Genomic DNA, 16486 nt, shown 5'->3' with positions numbered 1-16486 from the left:
TCCAGATATTGTGCCTATTGCTATGACAAAAATGTGACTTCTGTTCTGTGAGTAAGTCTGAATGATGGAAATTCTGTTTACTCTTGCACTAGGGCTTGGTAAAATGAAATCACTGTCATAATATCGTGTATGAAGAATATTATGTTTCCAATATTGATTTATATCATATAATATATATAATCTGATATATACATCGGGATAAATCACATATGTCTTAACATTGTTTTTCTGAACACTGTAAGGACTTCTCGTCCATATTGACTGAGAAGTTGAAAGTGAATTTATTGAATTGAGCTTCACGAGAACTGCATTAACTCCACCTGCTGAGAAAAAAATAGTGTGGTTGAAAACGCCACAACTACCTAATGGCCCCTGTGGTGAGACTGTTTTGTTTTCTATCAAGTTGATGTTCAATGTGGGTCCACTGCAATGCATTTCATCAAACAAAACTCTTCACACCGATGAAAAGATCAATACCACTTTCATGTCTGTATGTTGTACCTTACAGGCACACCTGAAGGTCACAAATGAACACATTATTTGGAATTTATTTCATTTGCACACAAACAGGAAGGTAAAAATCATGACTTGTGGTTTTATGGGGAGTTAGGTGCTATAACTGACATTTTGTTATCATTGTAAGGTTGCCAGGCAACCAGCGGATTCATTGCTTGGCAGATGGATAAGCTATTGTTTATTTAAGAAATAGTTACATTACATAACTGCCTTTAAAACCCACTATAACGTGTATTTCCCAAAAGGTGTAACTATTCCTTTACTATTACACCAAAAGGGTTACAAGTCAGGGTGATTTCTTCCTTTGACATCAATTTACAGCTCTGCGGCTGACTCTGAAAACTAAGAGGCTAATTGTTTCACATGTGACTGAGCCTCACAGCACAGGTTGAGCTTATTAGGGTTTAATTCAATGTTCTCACTGGCAGCAATGGTTCTGTCTGTTTGGTTAATTTATTATTAATCAAATCTGTAGCCATACTGACTGTACAGGTGTTTTAGGGGGATCAAGGCAGTGGTGTACGAGAGGAGTAGTTAATTCACTCATGAATGGGTAGAAGTTTTATAGTAAAAGACATGTTTAGTACATTTTAATTATTGCAGTGTAAGTCACAACTCTCTTCTAATTGGGTTGGTTGGTAAGTTTAGTATTTTCAACGATTGATTTCAATCAATCAATCAATCAATCTATCAATCAATCAATCACATGGTGTTGCAAAGTGTGACCTTGTACTAGAAGTTTGACAGTTTTGGTGTCCAAGTGGTCATTACATTTAAATTAACTCTGGTTCAACAACTGGTTCCTTTACAAATCTGCACAAGACTGACTCTTTAATTAAATTTTTAATGCCAAAAGCAAAATTTTAAAGTCAATATGGAAAAACAAGTGAAAATTGGATGCAAAAATAATGCAAGATTCTAGAGGGTAATCAGACCTTTTGCAGTAGAAAAACTTAGGTGATTTCACTTTTTATTGCATTTTTAATGATTTTTATCTGCAACAGAATAACAGCATCCAGCAACATTTTTTATTTCTCTTTATTATTTGCTTTATTTGCTTTCACTTTAAAATGCAAGAAGTAACATCTTATATTAGTGGATTGGCGTCAATGTAAATGGTATAGTTACTCAAACTAGTGAGAAGACGTGCTGTAGTCTGTAGCTCTAGCACAGATTTGGAGTGCCGAGTGTGATATTGTATTCACTGTGTCATCACTAATCTCAGTCAAGTAAAGCTGCTTAACTTATCTTTTTTCTTTTATCTCAGGTTTGACCTTTCCTTTTAGTTTAGGTTGAAGTTAAACCTGTGTCAAAGGATACATTTCTGGGTAAAAAAAACAATTGTGACTCAGAGTAAAAGGACTCTCCTGTAAGGTTAATGTGGCTTCAATAAGCTTAAGCTCACAGACATTTGACACATGTTCTTTTCTTTAAAGAATGAAGCACAGCTCATTAGCCCCAAGCACATTGTTCAGTCTGAGTGCCTCTTGGGCAAAGTCAGCTCAGACTGTGTAGGTAATAATAACCCTGCCAACCTTTAGATAATCAGCTACCCCTCAGCAAGCTCAGTAAAGAGAAAGACAAGGTGTGAGTAGCGGTTAGACATAGGGGTACAATATACTGTATGACAAGGAGGGGAACACAGACATAAGAGGGGGGAATTAATGTATAGGTTTCCCATGGTTTTCTTTTATTTCTCAAATTCTAATGGCAAGCTCTTTCACTAATTAGAGCCAAGCAAAGGTCAAAATAGTTTTTTTTGTTACAGTTTGCATTAGGATCATTCAGGATACAGATATAAGTAGAAGGAGAGAATTTAGGACCAGTTCAAATCTCCCTAATGTTAATGGGACATGAGTGTGATGGCAGGTCTCTCCCTAATTAAACATCTTAGAAAGGTTAAAATATTTCGTTTTGTGGGGGTCACAAAACATCAGGACAGACGTGTGCAAAGTTAGAGGTTAGTAAAGTTCATTTCTCCCTTATGGAAGTATTTTATTGCAGGTAGCTTTCCTAATTAGACACTTTTCCGAGTTAAGTGAGAGTCAGCCTATATTTTCCTTCTTATGACAGGTAGTTTTCCTAATTAGGCCCAAGAAATCTAAAGGTTAAAAACACTTCATTGAGATTTATGACTTAAAGATTGGGGCATGAAGAGGTGAAGGGCAGTGTAACAGTACAGGAATTTGTTGCATACGATGTCCACACACATTTGGAGAATTAGCTTGAGAATCCCTAATCGCAGTGTTTCTCAGAGGCTTTGTTTGGCCACTTTGGTCTTTTTTAAAAAACTAATTCACTGCAGCAAAAGGCTAATTAATCTTTTCTGCAGAACTTGCTTCTTGATCTCTGACTTTTGAATATGAATGGACAGAGAGGAACTGCAGCTACCACATTACAGCCGGCATTTTTTCCAAGTTTAATGAACATCAAATCATCTTATGAAGTGCATTCTTGGTATAGTTTAAGTAGCTTATTATATAGTAAATAAACTTTTGGATTTATAGCTTTAGTATGACCTGTCCTGCCAGCAGGCTGACTTCGTTAGTAACTAGTTCATTGTTCAGCACGCTGTCCTACTGGGTCTCCTTCCCCTTTAGCACCAGGCTAATTAGGAGGAGGGAAGTCTGGCTTTGTTGATGCGGGTGGTACAGGGACTTATAGTATTAGAAAAAAAAAGAAGGACCGGTATAGTCCAGGGCAACCACTCTCATTCTCTTCTAACTAATATAATGAAGCCCATTCAGGCCTCTTTCTGAGAAGCAAAGGGCAGAGGGAATGAAGGAGAGTGACAGAGGTGGTGAAAACAGAGAGAATAAAAGGAATATTGACAAAGAATGAAGAAATATGGGTACAGACAGACCGAGAGGTAACTCTGTCTTGCTCATTCACGGTCAGAGACACACAGGAAATCTTAATAGCAAATTTTATACCGTACACCGATTTTTATCTTTCCCTAAATTGAGTCCATCTTTTCCCCACCACTTATCTCTAACTCTGGTCTTTGCCTGCCTTTTAGACTGTGAAATGGAGAGTGGTAATTTCCCCCGCTTCTCTCTGTATGTTAATGAAGCGCTAATCTGTTCCTGAGCGAGTGCCTTAATGAGGGCGACGTGCCCCTCGCTCAGCCGGCTAGCTCCCGTTAAGCTACCATTATGGAAATATCTCGGTACCACGCATCGTCCTGGGACCGGACTGAAATGTATGCCTTATTTCCACTTTTAAAGCTTTCTTCTCCCTCCTTAACAAGGCTGGGTGTTCCTCTGAGGGAGCAAGCAGTAGATAAACAAACATGGTAATGACGAGCACGGGGAGAGGCTTCACACACTTTGAGGTCTGGTCGTTTTCGGATTCTGAATGTTGGCTGGGCTAAATAGGCCACATAGGACAGATTGTTGGAGATAGAGAGCACAGTGTGAGCCAAGTATCAAACTTCTGTATGCGCCCAAGTCAGCTGCTTTATTATTAATTAACATTATTGTCTTTAGATTGTATTTTTTTCCTCAGGTACTGCTTTCTGCTTCTCATAGTCTCTGACGGAGTTACTATAAATATGTGCACTGAGAAATTGAATTAAGGGGGATTATTGACATTATTTTCCACCACATTTAGTGCATTCCATTGATCATGTCACATCCTCCTATCCATAACGCCTGCTGATGACGATAATACTTGGCTGTATTTAGAGAAACAGCCTAACCAGATTAAAAGTAGGAACAGATGCTGCTCGGAGCTGAACATGTTTCAAAGACTTGTATCAAAGGATATTATGGCTTTATTCATTTTGCATGTATCTAGGCCAGCCCAGCCCCTGCCACTCCCACAGACCACATATGAAGGGTGGTGTGGTGGGTGACTATGAAATGGATTAACTTCTCTCGCTTGCTTCACTCTTGAAATGAAATTGCTCATCTTTAGTCCTCTCTCTTTGTCCCCTTCCCCCAGTTTGTTCTCCCATCTCTTGTTTTCTTTTCACATCCTCGTCCTTGCTCTATCTTTGTCTTTTCTCCCAGTATTTAATGTTGTGTACTGTATTCAGATACTCCAGTTTGTCATGTGTGAGTCCCTTTGTTGAGTAAATGTTGAAAAGGAGGTCAGGTGTGGACAGGTTTTTCTGCAGTTATCTTCCTTGCCTTTCACAACCTGATGCTGAAAGAGGAGATTACACTCATGTTAAGCTGGCATTGCGCTGACTTTCTTATCAAGAGCAACTTCCCATCAATGCACAGTTTTTATATACATTGGTTGGAGCTTAAAATGTGCAAGTTTTTTTGGAAGAAACAAGTGAGAGTGAAGTTGAAGTGTATGAAATACAAGTGGGAGGTTTGGAGAGATGTGGGAGTGAGGTGTATCAAAAACTTTGCTCTCTGCTGCTCACATTACACAAATTCACTACAGGGGCTGAAACCTCAGGATTCCTCTTAAGATGATGAAAAGATGTCTGAGCCTTGTCTCAGATGAGTCTTTAAGGGTGTGCTTGGATTTAAAGACTCTCTGGAGGCTTTTGTTACAAGTTTTCAAGTTCATACATCAATGAAATAGTCATGAACTACTGCAGTTTGTCAGATTATGATTGCAAAGCTTAGGTGGTTGTTGGACAGGTTTGATGTAGGCAAAGCTTAATGGCTTGCACTGCTTCCTTCCTCCACCCCATATGGAGAGGTTTGATCAGAAATTCAAAAAGACTCCTGCATGTATTTCCTTTTATTATGAGTAGTTATCACTCATGCATCATGCACTGGGCTTTAAAAAGTAATTTTTTTTCTGAAGTATATTATATGTGCCAAGAACATTTATATGTATTATATATAGTGGTTTGGGAAATTTTTGATGACAAACATCAGTGAGTATCTCTGAGTCCTCTAAAAGAAGTGGCCCAGATTCCCCTATTAAAAATGTATTAACTGTTTTGTACATGGCATGGTGTGTGTCAGTCTCTTCTTGCTGCCGTTGGCTCAGCTTTGGGCAATGCTGGCTTGATCTGTAATAGTCAGAACCTGGCTGATACATGAAGTTGGATCTAAGAACAGTTAGTAGTAGAGAAAATGACCAACCTTAACTGACACAACAATGTTTTTTTAAAGGTAAAACAGTCATTATAGAAAGCTTTAATGATTGATTTCAGACACCAGGAATACTTGAGCCAATTGCAGAGCAACAAATCAATGAGAGAAGCACTTTATTCCTCATATATTGGTTTAGGCTTATAGACTGTAAGGCCATAGAGAAACCAGCAACCACAGCATATGGCAGATGACGCATTGCAGACGTGCCGACTAGAGGGCTGATCAGAACCAGACTCTGTCTCTGTTCAGCACTGACCACAGTAGGGAAAGAGGAGGATCGAGGGGTTGAGGAGCTGTCATATTTCCCTCGGGTAGGGAGGGAGAGATTCCCATGTGGTTGAAAAATAATGTGACTCTACCTCACTGGAGAGAAGTTCGAGGGACCGAGGCACAGAGAGGGAGGAGAAGAATTGGTCATAGAGCATTTGTCATAGAAGTTCAGAAGTGTCACTGTCACCACAAAAGGCACTCCAATGCCTTTAACCCCGTAAAATGTGGCTGTGTGCGTGCTTCTCTGCATGTTTTTGTGCTCCATGCTTCCATGAAAGTGTTTTTCATTAAAGTTAGTGCTGCTAAGCAGCGAGAGGCTAGCATGGAAGATGTGGCAGTGGTGCGGTAGTCCCAGTCATCGTCAGTTAGCTCACAGAGGCCACTGAGGAGCACAGATGTTACCATGCTGCCTCTGAAACACCACAAATACACGCACCATACAAGATGTGAGCCAGATTTATCCCAAATTGTTGCTTGACACCCACCCTGACTAACAATATATTTAAAAGCCTAAGTGTGGAGGCAATGAGAATGTTTTTCTACTGACTTTCGTGGTTTGTTTAGTATGCCTTTATATGGAAACCAGTGGAAAGCCATAGTCTCATCACTAGCTGACAAATGTCTCTATTAGCTTGTATTTATCTTGGTGTCCACATTGTACTCTTGTATCCACAAGCTACAAGTTTGACTCATTTAAGGAAATGCTAAAAGTCAATTCCTTTCCAAAAAAGGCATTACACGAAAAGACCCAGGGATAATCTGGCATGATGAGATTTTTCACAGGTGTTTAAACAATGATTCACTTTTTTGTCCAATAGAGTCCCCCAACAATGCAAACTCTGTTTGTGGAGTATTTGCAATATCTCAGTAAGTTTGGAATCGCCGGCCACAAAGCTTGATTCAGTACAGTAAGCCTTTTTAGGTTGTAAAAAAAAATGGCTGCAAAAAATGAAAAAAAAAACCAAAAAAAAACGCTATACATTGGTCCAAGCACCCTGACAACTGAAAATGGAGAAAGAGACAAAGATACCTATGAGCAACACTTAAATAAGAATAGAAGAAAACGCCATGGTAAAAGAAATTGGAAAATCTGTACAGATTTAAATAGCAACAGGTTCCTGTGTCTGTGTGAAGTGCACGATAATACCTATAACAAGCCTTGAATTAACTTAAGGTGTGTTGCTGTAGCAAAGCTATTCTTAAAGCTACATAATAGAAATAGAAGCTTGGTCTAGGGAATTGGATCCCGGAATATCGGCTGAACATACTATGGATTAACAAATCACAGTTTAAACCTATTCAGTCTAATCACTGAGAAGACGGCAGAGGGTCCAAAGAAATATGGGTATGCCAAAATATTCAGTCCAGCACCATTGTGGTTCAATAATGATTGAGGGCCACTTGTGCCTTTCTGGACTGGAAAACAAATAAAAAATCGAAAGGGGATTTGGGGGAAGAAATGGTTGCTGTTTGTAAAATGTTAAAACATTGGTTATATGTTTCGTCTTACTTGTTTTTTTCCTGATTTGTAATTACAATTATTGAAAGTGCTCAATACTGTTTTCACACTTTCAAAGGCCAACTGCTGTCTTCAACCAGTGTGTTCAGTTTGCTGCATAGCTGTGGACCTACACACATAGTGTGGGGAGCAGAGAGAAACATACTTGACAATGGCTATGTGTTATAAGACTAAACTAAGAGTGTTAGCTGACAGAGGACTTGAAAAAGAAAAGAGGAAGACAGGGAGGGAATGAGAGAGAACAAGACCTTGGATGTATTGGGTTGAAAAAAGAAAGAAAGAATAAGCCTTTTGCTGCAACATGCTGCACAAATCAAACACTTAAAAGTGCCATGTGTGCACATATTAAAAAAGAAATATAGCACATAACACTTTTAGAATTGAATTAGAATAACTACTTATTGTAACTCATTTGCCTCTCTGGACTCTTTATCCCTTGTCTGCATTCCTTTCGGCGCTATCAGTCCTGAAAGAAACAGAAAGAGAGAGTTTTTATTACTGCCATGTTTAATAAAATAAGCAGGACAAAATATTTTATTAAGAAAACAGTAAGTGGCATTGAAATGTTTATTTCTGTAATGTCCCTGAGTGGTGGCCTTGGCTATTATTTATGAATTAACTGCTAAAAATGCCTTAAAAAATCAGTTTATGACACTACAGGGGGGACCATTAAAGTGGACCAGATGAGCTTACATCATACAGCATTTAAACTTTGCAAGAGTTTGACTAGGTTAATAATAGTAATGTTTTTACAGTAATGGTCCAACACAGAGCACTTTTATATGCCTCAGCTTAATGGAAAGAGTTTACTGTAGTCAGATTAGTCACTCTCTTAATACTTGGTAATTTAGTTTTTTCTAAAAGGTCAGTTACTTAGTTAAGATGTTAATCATATAGTGACTCTGTCCATCCATGTTTTTGTTCTCATTGTGGGCCACAAAAAGACAAAGACTAGTTCTGTAGGCCTCTGCTTCTCAGAAATAAGGCTCCAAATGCAGTGTGTGTGGATGTGTGCGTTTGTGTGAGTCCGTGCATGTATCTGCATCCATGCTTCAGTGTGTTTCTGTCATTCTAGTTCAGTGAGTGGCCCACTGGGTGCAGACAAACCCAGGCTTTGTGTGTATGTCCTGCTGCCATGCTGTGTACTGTACTGAATGGGCTCTGGGGAGCGAGGCGTGTGAAAATCCCACCCTTGCCCACCTAGAGACTGTCAGCTGTGTGTGTGTGTGTGTGTGTGTGTGTGTGTGTGTGTGTGTGTGTGTGTGTGTGTGTGTGTGTGTAAGAGAGAAAGACAGACTTGGAGAGAAAAAGAGCACTTGTGTGTGTGTGTGCGTGGGTGGGTGTATGGGCATATTCGTGTGTGTGTGTGTGTGTGTGTGTGTGTGTGTGTGTGTGTAGGGTGGGAAGTGGTGGGTGAAAGAGGACACTCCACACTGAAACAACCACTCTCTGTGTTGGACAGTACAGAGAGATTCTTTAATATTCTTTTATTTCATTAACTGTCGAACCTAATGACCTGACAAATGACCCCAGCAGAGGCCACTCTGTTCTCTCAGCACCACTGTGTTTCTATCTTTTTCTTTTTGTCTGCGTGTCCCTCTCTATCCCCTTGTAATTTGCTGTATAATCTGTAAATGCCAAACAAACAGACACCAGACAATTTGACATGACATAGCTTGAAATGCACAGGTGTAATTCGTAACATTAATGAAAGCTGCATTAAATTTAGGTTTTCTCAGTTCCAGGTCCATTATGTTGTGCTTAAATGGAATGGAGCCATCATTAATGTTATTAGTTACACCTCTGTCTTGTTGCTATGACAGGTCAAGGTCTGTTTTACATGCATTACATTATTTGTTTTACATATTCACTTCCATTCTTCATTGTTTTTTATTTATTATTATTTAGTTATTTATTTATTTATTCATTCTCTTTCTCTTGTGTGCATGTTTTGTATATCGTTTTTAATGACATTTGCATTGATCTCAATTGATCCTGTTTTACATTTGTGTGCCATCACTAATAAGTACATAAGCTGTTCTTTTCACATATGTATACGCATTGCACCTTTGAATTAACCTGAAGAAGTGCTGAGTGAAGAGTGTTACTCTTAAAGATCCCACACAACCTCACAGGTGTTGTTCAGTTCCTCTGGTTGATTTGACCTTTATTCAGGTCGAAGTTAGTCAGCGATAACTGTGTCAGTTGTCCCGCCGTAACAGTTGCAGCAAAACTAACACGAGCATGAGTAAGCTGTTTGTTAAGTACAGTTTGAACACGCCCATTTAGTCTTGAGAAGAGGTGTAATAAGGCAACATAAGTGAGAACACCTGTGTGAGTGGACTGTGTGTCATGTTTTGGTCAACAGCCGCTTACCTTGTACATGAGATAAACTTTCCGTTTTGCCTTCCTCAGTCTTGCGTGCCAGATGCCACATACCAAGCAAACATCTTAGCTCTATTAATATCAGTTCTGTCTTAAGTCAACATGGAACTTTTCCAGAATGGAGGCCTACGTGTGAAAGGCAAAAATTAATTACTATAACAGACCGAGGAACCCAGCAATGTTCCAGATTCCAGGTGTGGAGGGGCTTCTTTCTCTCTGCATCTCCCTGTTTTCCTGTCTCCACCCAGTCATTAATATATGAATGGATCCCTCAAAGATGGATCATCATCATCATCATCATCATCATCAATAATTGTCACTCATGTTCGTGTTGTACTGTGTCTTGCTGCATAGCATGTGAAGATTCAAGAGGCGGATGTGGGACCGATACGCTCTGGTGGAAGCGTAGTCATGTTCCCATTGTCCCCAACCATAACACAGGATGTGGTGGATTCTAATTGGGGAGGTAGATGGACAATACACATACACACACACAAGCAAATAATGAACAAGCACACATACACAAACTGCACAGACAGGACATAGGTGACCTCATTCATCTGTGACAAAACCAATAGGCAAAATAGCCATCGTCCTATTTAGCCCACCACCGAGGATGTTATTTGTTTAGCCCCGGTAGCTACCTCCTGCTGCTCATAAATGTCAAGCCTCATCATTGTTGAATGAGTGTGTTGTACAATTTGACTGTGCAGGGTGTCCCAGTGTGTTTAATGTTTTGAATAAAGGTGCTGTGTATTTATTAAGCAAGTTTGTTATGTCTCTTCACAGACACAGCACAGTTATTGTCTTCTGCCTTTATTATAGCACATATTTAGCAGAGTAGGTAGTGTTCCCTTTTCATTGAAAGTTTACTGTTAATTTGGTGTTGCTCAAAGGAGATTCTCCTCAGTAGCTCAACTATTATTGAGATATATTCAAATCCAAAGTTCTCCTCCCCTCTCCTCTCCCCCTTTTCCTCTTCTCTCCTGTCTTCTTTCTCCCTGTCTCCTTTTCTCCATACATTCATTCCTCTGTCCGTCTGCCGTATCTGTTTGGGTGTTTGTTTGTGTTTGTGGCCTTGCCTCTCCGAGCATGTAGACATATGCCCTGTTCCTCCTCTAATTGGTCCTCTGTATTCATGTGGGAATGCACAGACAGGCAGTGAGACTGCAGGCAAAGCTGACTCTTAATAAATGTCAGTCCACAGCCAAGCTACGGATGGACAGCTCACTGATGGGCTGTTTATAACAAGGCGTCACTTAATGCAAGGGGAGAGAGGAGCTGAGGCGAAGTTACAGAGATAGAGAAAAGGAATACATCAGGAGAGGGTGATGCATCTTTCCAACGAGAGATGGAGAGACGACGGGAGAGGGACAGGGAGACAGAGAAAGATGTAGTGATTGTGAAGCAGCATGGTGTACAAGAGGGAGGTCATAGGCAGGCAGCAATGAATATGGGTGTTTGGAGAGTGCATGAATACTAGCAGAGAAGTTAAAATAGTTATGTAAAAAGTATGAATAATTGATGTTAGCTAGTAATGGGTAAACAGTTTGAATAATTAGCTTAACAGTAAGCTAATTGATACAGTTGAATGAAAACTAATGCATATATGGTGAAATAGCAAAAAATAATAGACAAACTGGTGAAATAGTTACCAAAATGTAACAGATAAATTGCTAAAATAGTTAGCTAAAAGTAGGATAACTGATAAACAGTTGAAATAGCTAATATGGATGAATGGCTTAAATTAATAAATGGTTGAACATACAGTTTCTAAGTAGTATGAATATAAACACTTAGGCTATTATTAATCGTGCTAAATAACATTCAGTATATAATCCATTATGCATGTGATGTGATTTTTGTTGTTGGGTATGTGCAGCCTCTGCATAGTGTGTGTGTGTGTGTGTGTGTGTGTGTGTGTGTGTGTGTGTGTGTGTGTGTATGGAATAGTTAGTATGTGTGTGTGTGTCCCAGTGTGTTTTCAGGAATTCATCCTGTCAGGCCTGGAACCTGCTGCCTCTTAGCTCCTGTCTCAGCACAAAACAAAGCAAAAGCCCGGTTTGTTTATTGCTTTGCTGCCTTGTTTTTCTTTTGATTGTTGTCAAAGTTCTCACTGTCTCCCCTTAGGTAGCAGCCTACACCCCCCTCTTCTATGCTATTATTTACTCCCCGATGTTTAGATTGAATGAGAACATTATCAAAAGGCCCGTTGAAAAAGGAAGCAAAAGTTTAGAGTGATAAGGTATTCAGACTGATGAATGTTCTAGGTCTGTTCATTCCCAAGTGTTTTCTCCAACTTACAGAAACTAGAAAGACATATGTGCCCCTTTACATGTATCTGGGAGGCCCCTTACTGTACAGGAAGGGTTTTCCATCATGTCATCTTGTGTATGTATGTCGTATGTCAAGTCTGACGGGGGTTTGGGAAATATCTTCTCTTTGTATATTTTGGAGAATAGGACTGTATCTGTGTGTGTTTGTGTGGGCCTGCATGTGTGTGCACATAAGTGCTTGTGCTCATTTCTGTTATAAATACCAGAGGTGATTGACAGTTGCTAGTGTTTGGGCTTGACAGCTCCTATTTGTTGTAGTCGACAGGCTTTTAGTGAATGGCTGACGTTCTGAGGTTCCATGTCTGTCACTGTGCGATGGCTACAGGGCACTGTTGGGGATGTGGATACCAGTTCATGGTGCCCCCCTTTCAGCATCAATGCAAAGTGCTTATGAGGCTCCTACAGGCAGTTTTTTCTGGATGGCTCTGGGCTCAAAGGGTCATGGGAAGATTAAACATGGTTGTTTTTTGAACTATTGATTTCTTTTTGTTGTTGTTGTTGACGGGCACATAAGAGTTTTGTGTAAAGCCTCTGTCTGCAGCGTTTGCTGAATAATTCCAAGAATCTGACGCATAAGAGGAGCTGAATATTGTGGACTGGTATAGTTAATTAAAACAAAAATCCAAAGTTATTGAAGGTTGAACTTTGGGGCCCATTTTGTTGTGCCTGGTACATTTTCTAACCCAAATGGATACCAGACCAAACATACTGTGCTGGAAGTGATTTGAGAATTTGATCAGCTACTGTACAATTGAGTAGCAATATATTACACACCTAAAACATCAATTGTGAACATCAGGTTTCCAAATAAAAGTCAAGGGTGTCAGACTCTCCTTTCTACTAATCATATGTGGGAAAACAACCATAGCAGAGGCAGAGAAAATACAGTTTCTTTACTAACTGAAGACTGGAGACAACAAAGAGTCACTTTTTTTTGGGTAAGAGTTACTTTCTCTTGATTGGAAAACTGTTGCTACTGCTTTCTTCGCCTACACTTACAGTTAAATGCAGCAGGTTCATCCCCTCTCTCTCGGGGGTTGCAAAACATTCTGGGAATTGACAAAACAGTCTCACCTCAAGCTCCATTTAACTCCTCTGGGGCATTCAGCCGTATCACATGATGACGTTTTTCAGGTTGTCATGGAAATGTAGATTTCCATTTTTCCCATTTAATTTTTTCTATATTGGGTTAATTGGACCTTCAGGTGAGATTTAGCTGTCAGTTTTGAATTGTAGGAAATCACAAGCAAAATAAATGAAATAGAGAAAGTTTAAGGACCAAAGTACTGCAACTACTGGAGAACATAGAAAAGCAAATTCAGCTTGTATAACCTTTCTTACAGTTAACAGTTGAATACAAACATGCAGAGCATGGACCTTTATTATATGTAAAATAAACAGTATTTACACACTTGTAATAATAATTTTGATTTAGACGTTTGTCTGTTATTGAATCTTCACAGTTATAATGAACAGGGCACAATATTTATAATATAATAGCACAATATTTTCAGTACTCATTGGATAAACCTCCTCACTAGCATGGCTCCTGAGGAAACATGTGAGGGCACAGCAGAAGTTTTAAAAGAAATACAAAGGTTTAGTGTCACAGACTTCAAAGAAGCCCCATTACACTCACTACAGACAACTTACATGAAATTTAATCATAGTTTATGCTAAATCCAGTCCAAATGCTAATAGTCTGTGCTGTATATATACACATACTCACAATAGCCTGTCAGCTAACTGGCTAAAGGGAATACCAAGCAGCATGCTGGAGTTTGAGAAATGCTGGTTCTAATAGATCATGTCATTTTAAATGTTTGGGGGTCAATTGTCACCATACTGTAATTGCCTTATTATGCCATCCTCTTCTTGTTTGTAAAACGTAGTTGGATAACATATTAGATGTTTGATATAATACATTTAGTTTGATTAGTGTGCCATAATGAGTAGAAAGCTATTAATTAAAGTCAGCATAATGCTTAGGCCAATTTGGTACCCGTTATTCGCCTCAGAAGAACCTTTGACCCATCTCAAATTCCCCATCTGCGTTACTCCTCCTCCACAGTGAAAACCGGTGGTTACAAACTAGGCAAACCTCAACAGTGTTGACAGGGCACAGACAGATGGACAGAAACACTTGCAAGATAAAAGAAGAGGAAGCACACCTGTAGCACTGAAGCAAACAACAAAAATCTGTATTGAGACATTAAAAGACTGTGTTTTGACAGTACAGCTGCCTTTGTTAGTGAGTTTTCAATGACAGCTATGCAGCTGAACAAACACATTCAGGGGTGGACTGGCCATTGGGAAGCTTGGGAAGATTCCCGAACGGCCGATCCATTCCAGGCTGAACCGGTTGGTGGTCATAGAGTTTTTATTTTTCAATTCCTAATGTCCATAGGTATTGAATGGTCCACAGCCATGGCAGGGGCCCGCCAGGCCCTTGCAGCCTCACAGCACACAGAGGAACACTGCTTGTCAAACTCGGCCAGTCTACTTTGCAGTATTTAGACAGGATATGAGCGGGCCCTCCCAATTTGGACTGATCCTCGCTCTTGTTGAAATCTGATTTGAGTTTCCAACTGTCGCAAGTTTTTATGGCAAACATAATTAGCAAAAACGGTGAAAAGAAAGAAGACAACAGATGAAACAGAAATGGGTAGTGTAGAAAAATTATGAGCATTTGTAACTATCTAGCCCTCTACTGACTTACTATAAACACTGGGGTACAGGAGACATTGTGTTCCAACTCACCTAGGCTTGTCTGGCCTGGTCTTGTTTTGATTCCGTGCAGTGTTTATGTGCTTATACAAACTGAGGAGGCAGGTGTCAGCAAGACATCGTTGAGTGTCTTGAAGGTCCTCAAAATCATTAGATTCTCTTCATACCACAAAAACTGTATTAGGGTTAAAATAACTGACAAAAAATGTTCTGCTCGTGTTCTGAATATCAGTCCCAGTACATCTCAAACACATCCTCAAGCACACCAAACACACTCTTATGTGCGAGCAAAGTACGCCCACATTTGTTTATGTCTCAATAAGTTGTTCTTTATAAATCAAAGCCACGGATTGAACTTGCATACAAAAACAAAGTAAAGTTGGCTTATGAAAAACAATTTCATCTCATTTCATTTCTGATTTTAAAAAAAAGAATGTCAGTGAGGACGAAATGCCAATTTATTCCACACAATTACCTGTTTGTGGAAAATATTACCAGGTGTCTTCGTGCCGCAGTTTTATTTTTGCTGTCATCTTGCGTGCATGCCCAGTGACAGACAACCCTCCTCATGTCCTCATAAAATAACCCCCGCTGACTATCCTTCAGCAACATGGCAGAATGCAGCTCAGACAGCCAGGGAAGCTTGTGAATGTAGGCTGGCACAAAGACAGAGAGACAGGCAGACAGGTTGGCAGACATGCGTGTATTTCAAGCTAACTGACAAACAGTAATGACACATATACTCTGGTTGCTGTAAGCTGACCGACAGACAGAGAGACAGAGAAGCAGTCAAGCATGCAGACACGTTGATAGGACAGATAGAAAGATAGACTGACAGTTGCTCAGTCATCAGGTTTTTGTAAAGAGGTGTGCACCCATGGCAACATAAGGAAGGATTGTAGATATTTTTTATTAAAAATGGTCATCATTTGTGGTGAAGCCAAAAAACAAAGAGTGTGTGTGTGTGTGTGTGTGTGTGTGTGTGTGTGTGTGTGTGTGTGTGTGTGTGTGTTTTGTGTTTGTGTATGTGTAAATTACAGTAAAACAGCAAGGGAAGAGTGTATTTGTTATTAGTGTGTGTGGAGAGTAGGAAGGATAAAATGATGCCAAAATCTGACAGCTCAGCCTCCTGTGCACTCCATCTCTCTCTCTCTCTTTGTCTTTCACTGTCAAGATTTCTCTCTGTCAGGCAAAAGTCAACAACCAAGCAGCAGCAGAGCTCCAGTTGGACAAACTGTCAAAGAGCTCATAGTCACACAAGGCATATAATATAGCAAAGTCACAGAGGACCTATAATGTACCATACTCTCTCTCTGCAGAGCACTTGAGCTAGCAAAAGTACAGTGACCCTTTCTTTTGATGCTGATTTAATGCTGTGCTGGTGTCATAGCGAAAAAAGCAGAACAGCATTTAGTCAAGCAGGAACAAACTGTAGCACATTTTGTGCATTTTTGGAAGAGGTGCTATTTGTGTCAGCGTAAATATCATTTTGATTTTAAATACTCTGAACTGCCAAAATCTGCGGATTCAATGCATGTGTTGAAACATTTGTGTCATTTGTGATGCCAAGTGGCCTAAAAAATGCTTTACACTTTGTGTAATTACCAATAGGACATGGATCTGTTTTTGTTTTGTTTTTCTCTCAGTCATCATGTTTTTTTCTGCAA

The 16486-nt window shown here is 39.7% G+C and overlaps 1 protein-coding gene across 2 annotated transcripts in view; it reads left to right on the top strand.

Moving 5' to 3' along the window:
• Positions 1-16486, top strand: part of commd10 (COMM domain containing 10) — a 53416-nt gene that overhangs the window by 29668 nt on the left and 7262 nt on the right. Inside the window, exon 6 of one of the 2 annotated variants that reach the window (XM_051423052.1) lies at positions 10111-10222. The exons of the other annotated variant lie outside the window; for it this stretch is intronic. Coding sequence (XP_051279012.1) covers positions 10111-10222 — 112 coding nt within the window. The remainder of the gene's footprint in view (positions 1-10110; positions 10223-16486) is intronic. 2 annotated transcript variants of the gene reach the window in all.

This window comes from Dicentrarchus labrax, unplaced genomic scaffold, assembly GCF_905237075.1.
Source record: "Dicentrarchus labrax unplaced genomic scaffold, dlabrax2021, whole genome shotgun sequence".
In the NCBI taxonomy this organism is placed as follows: domain Eukaryota; kingdom Metazoa; phylum Chordata; class Actinopteri; family Moronidae; genus Dicentrarchus; species Dicentrarchus labrax.
The sequence above is the reverse complement of the archived record's forward strand: the minus strand, read 5'-3'. Positions and strand labels throughout refer to the sequence as shown.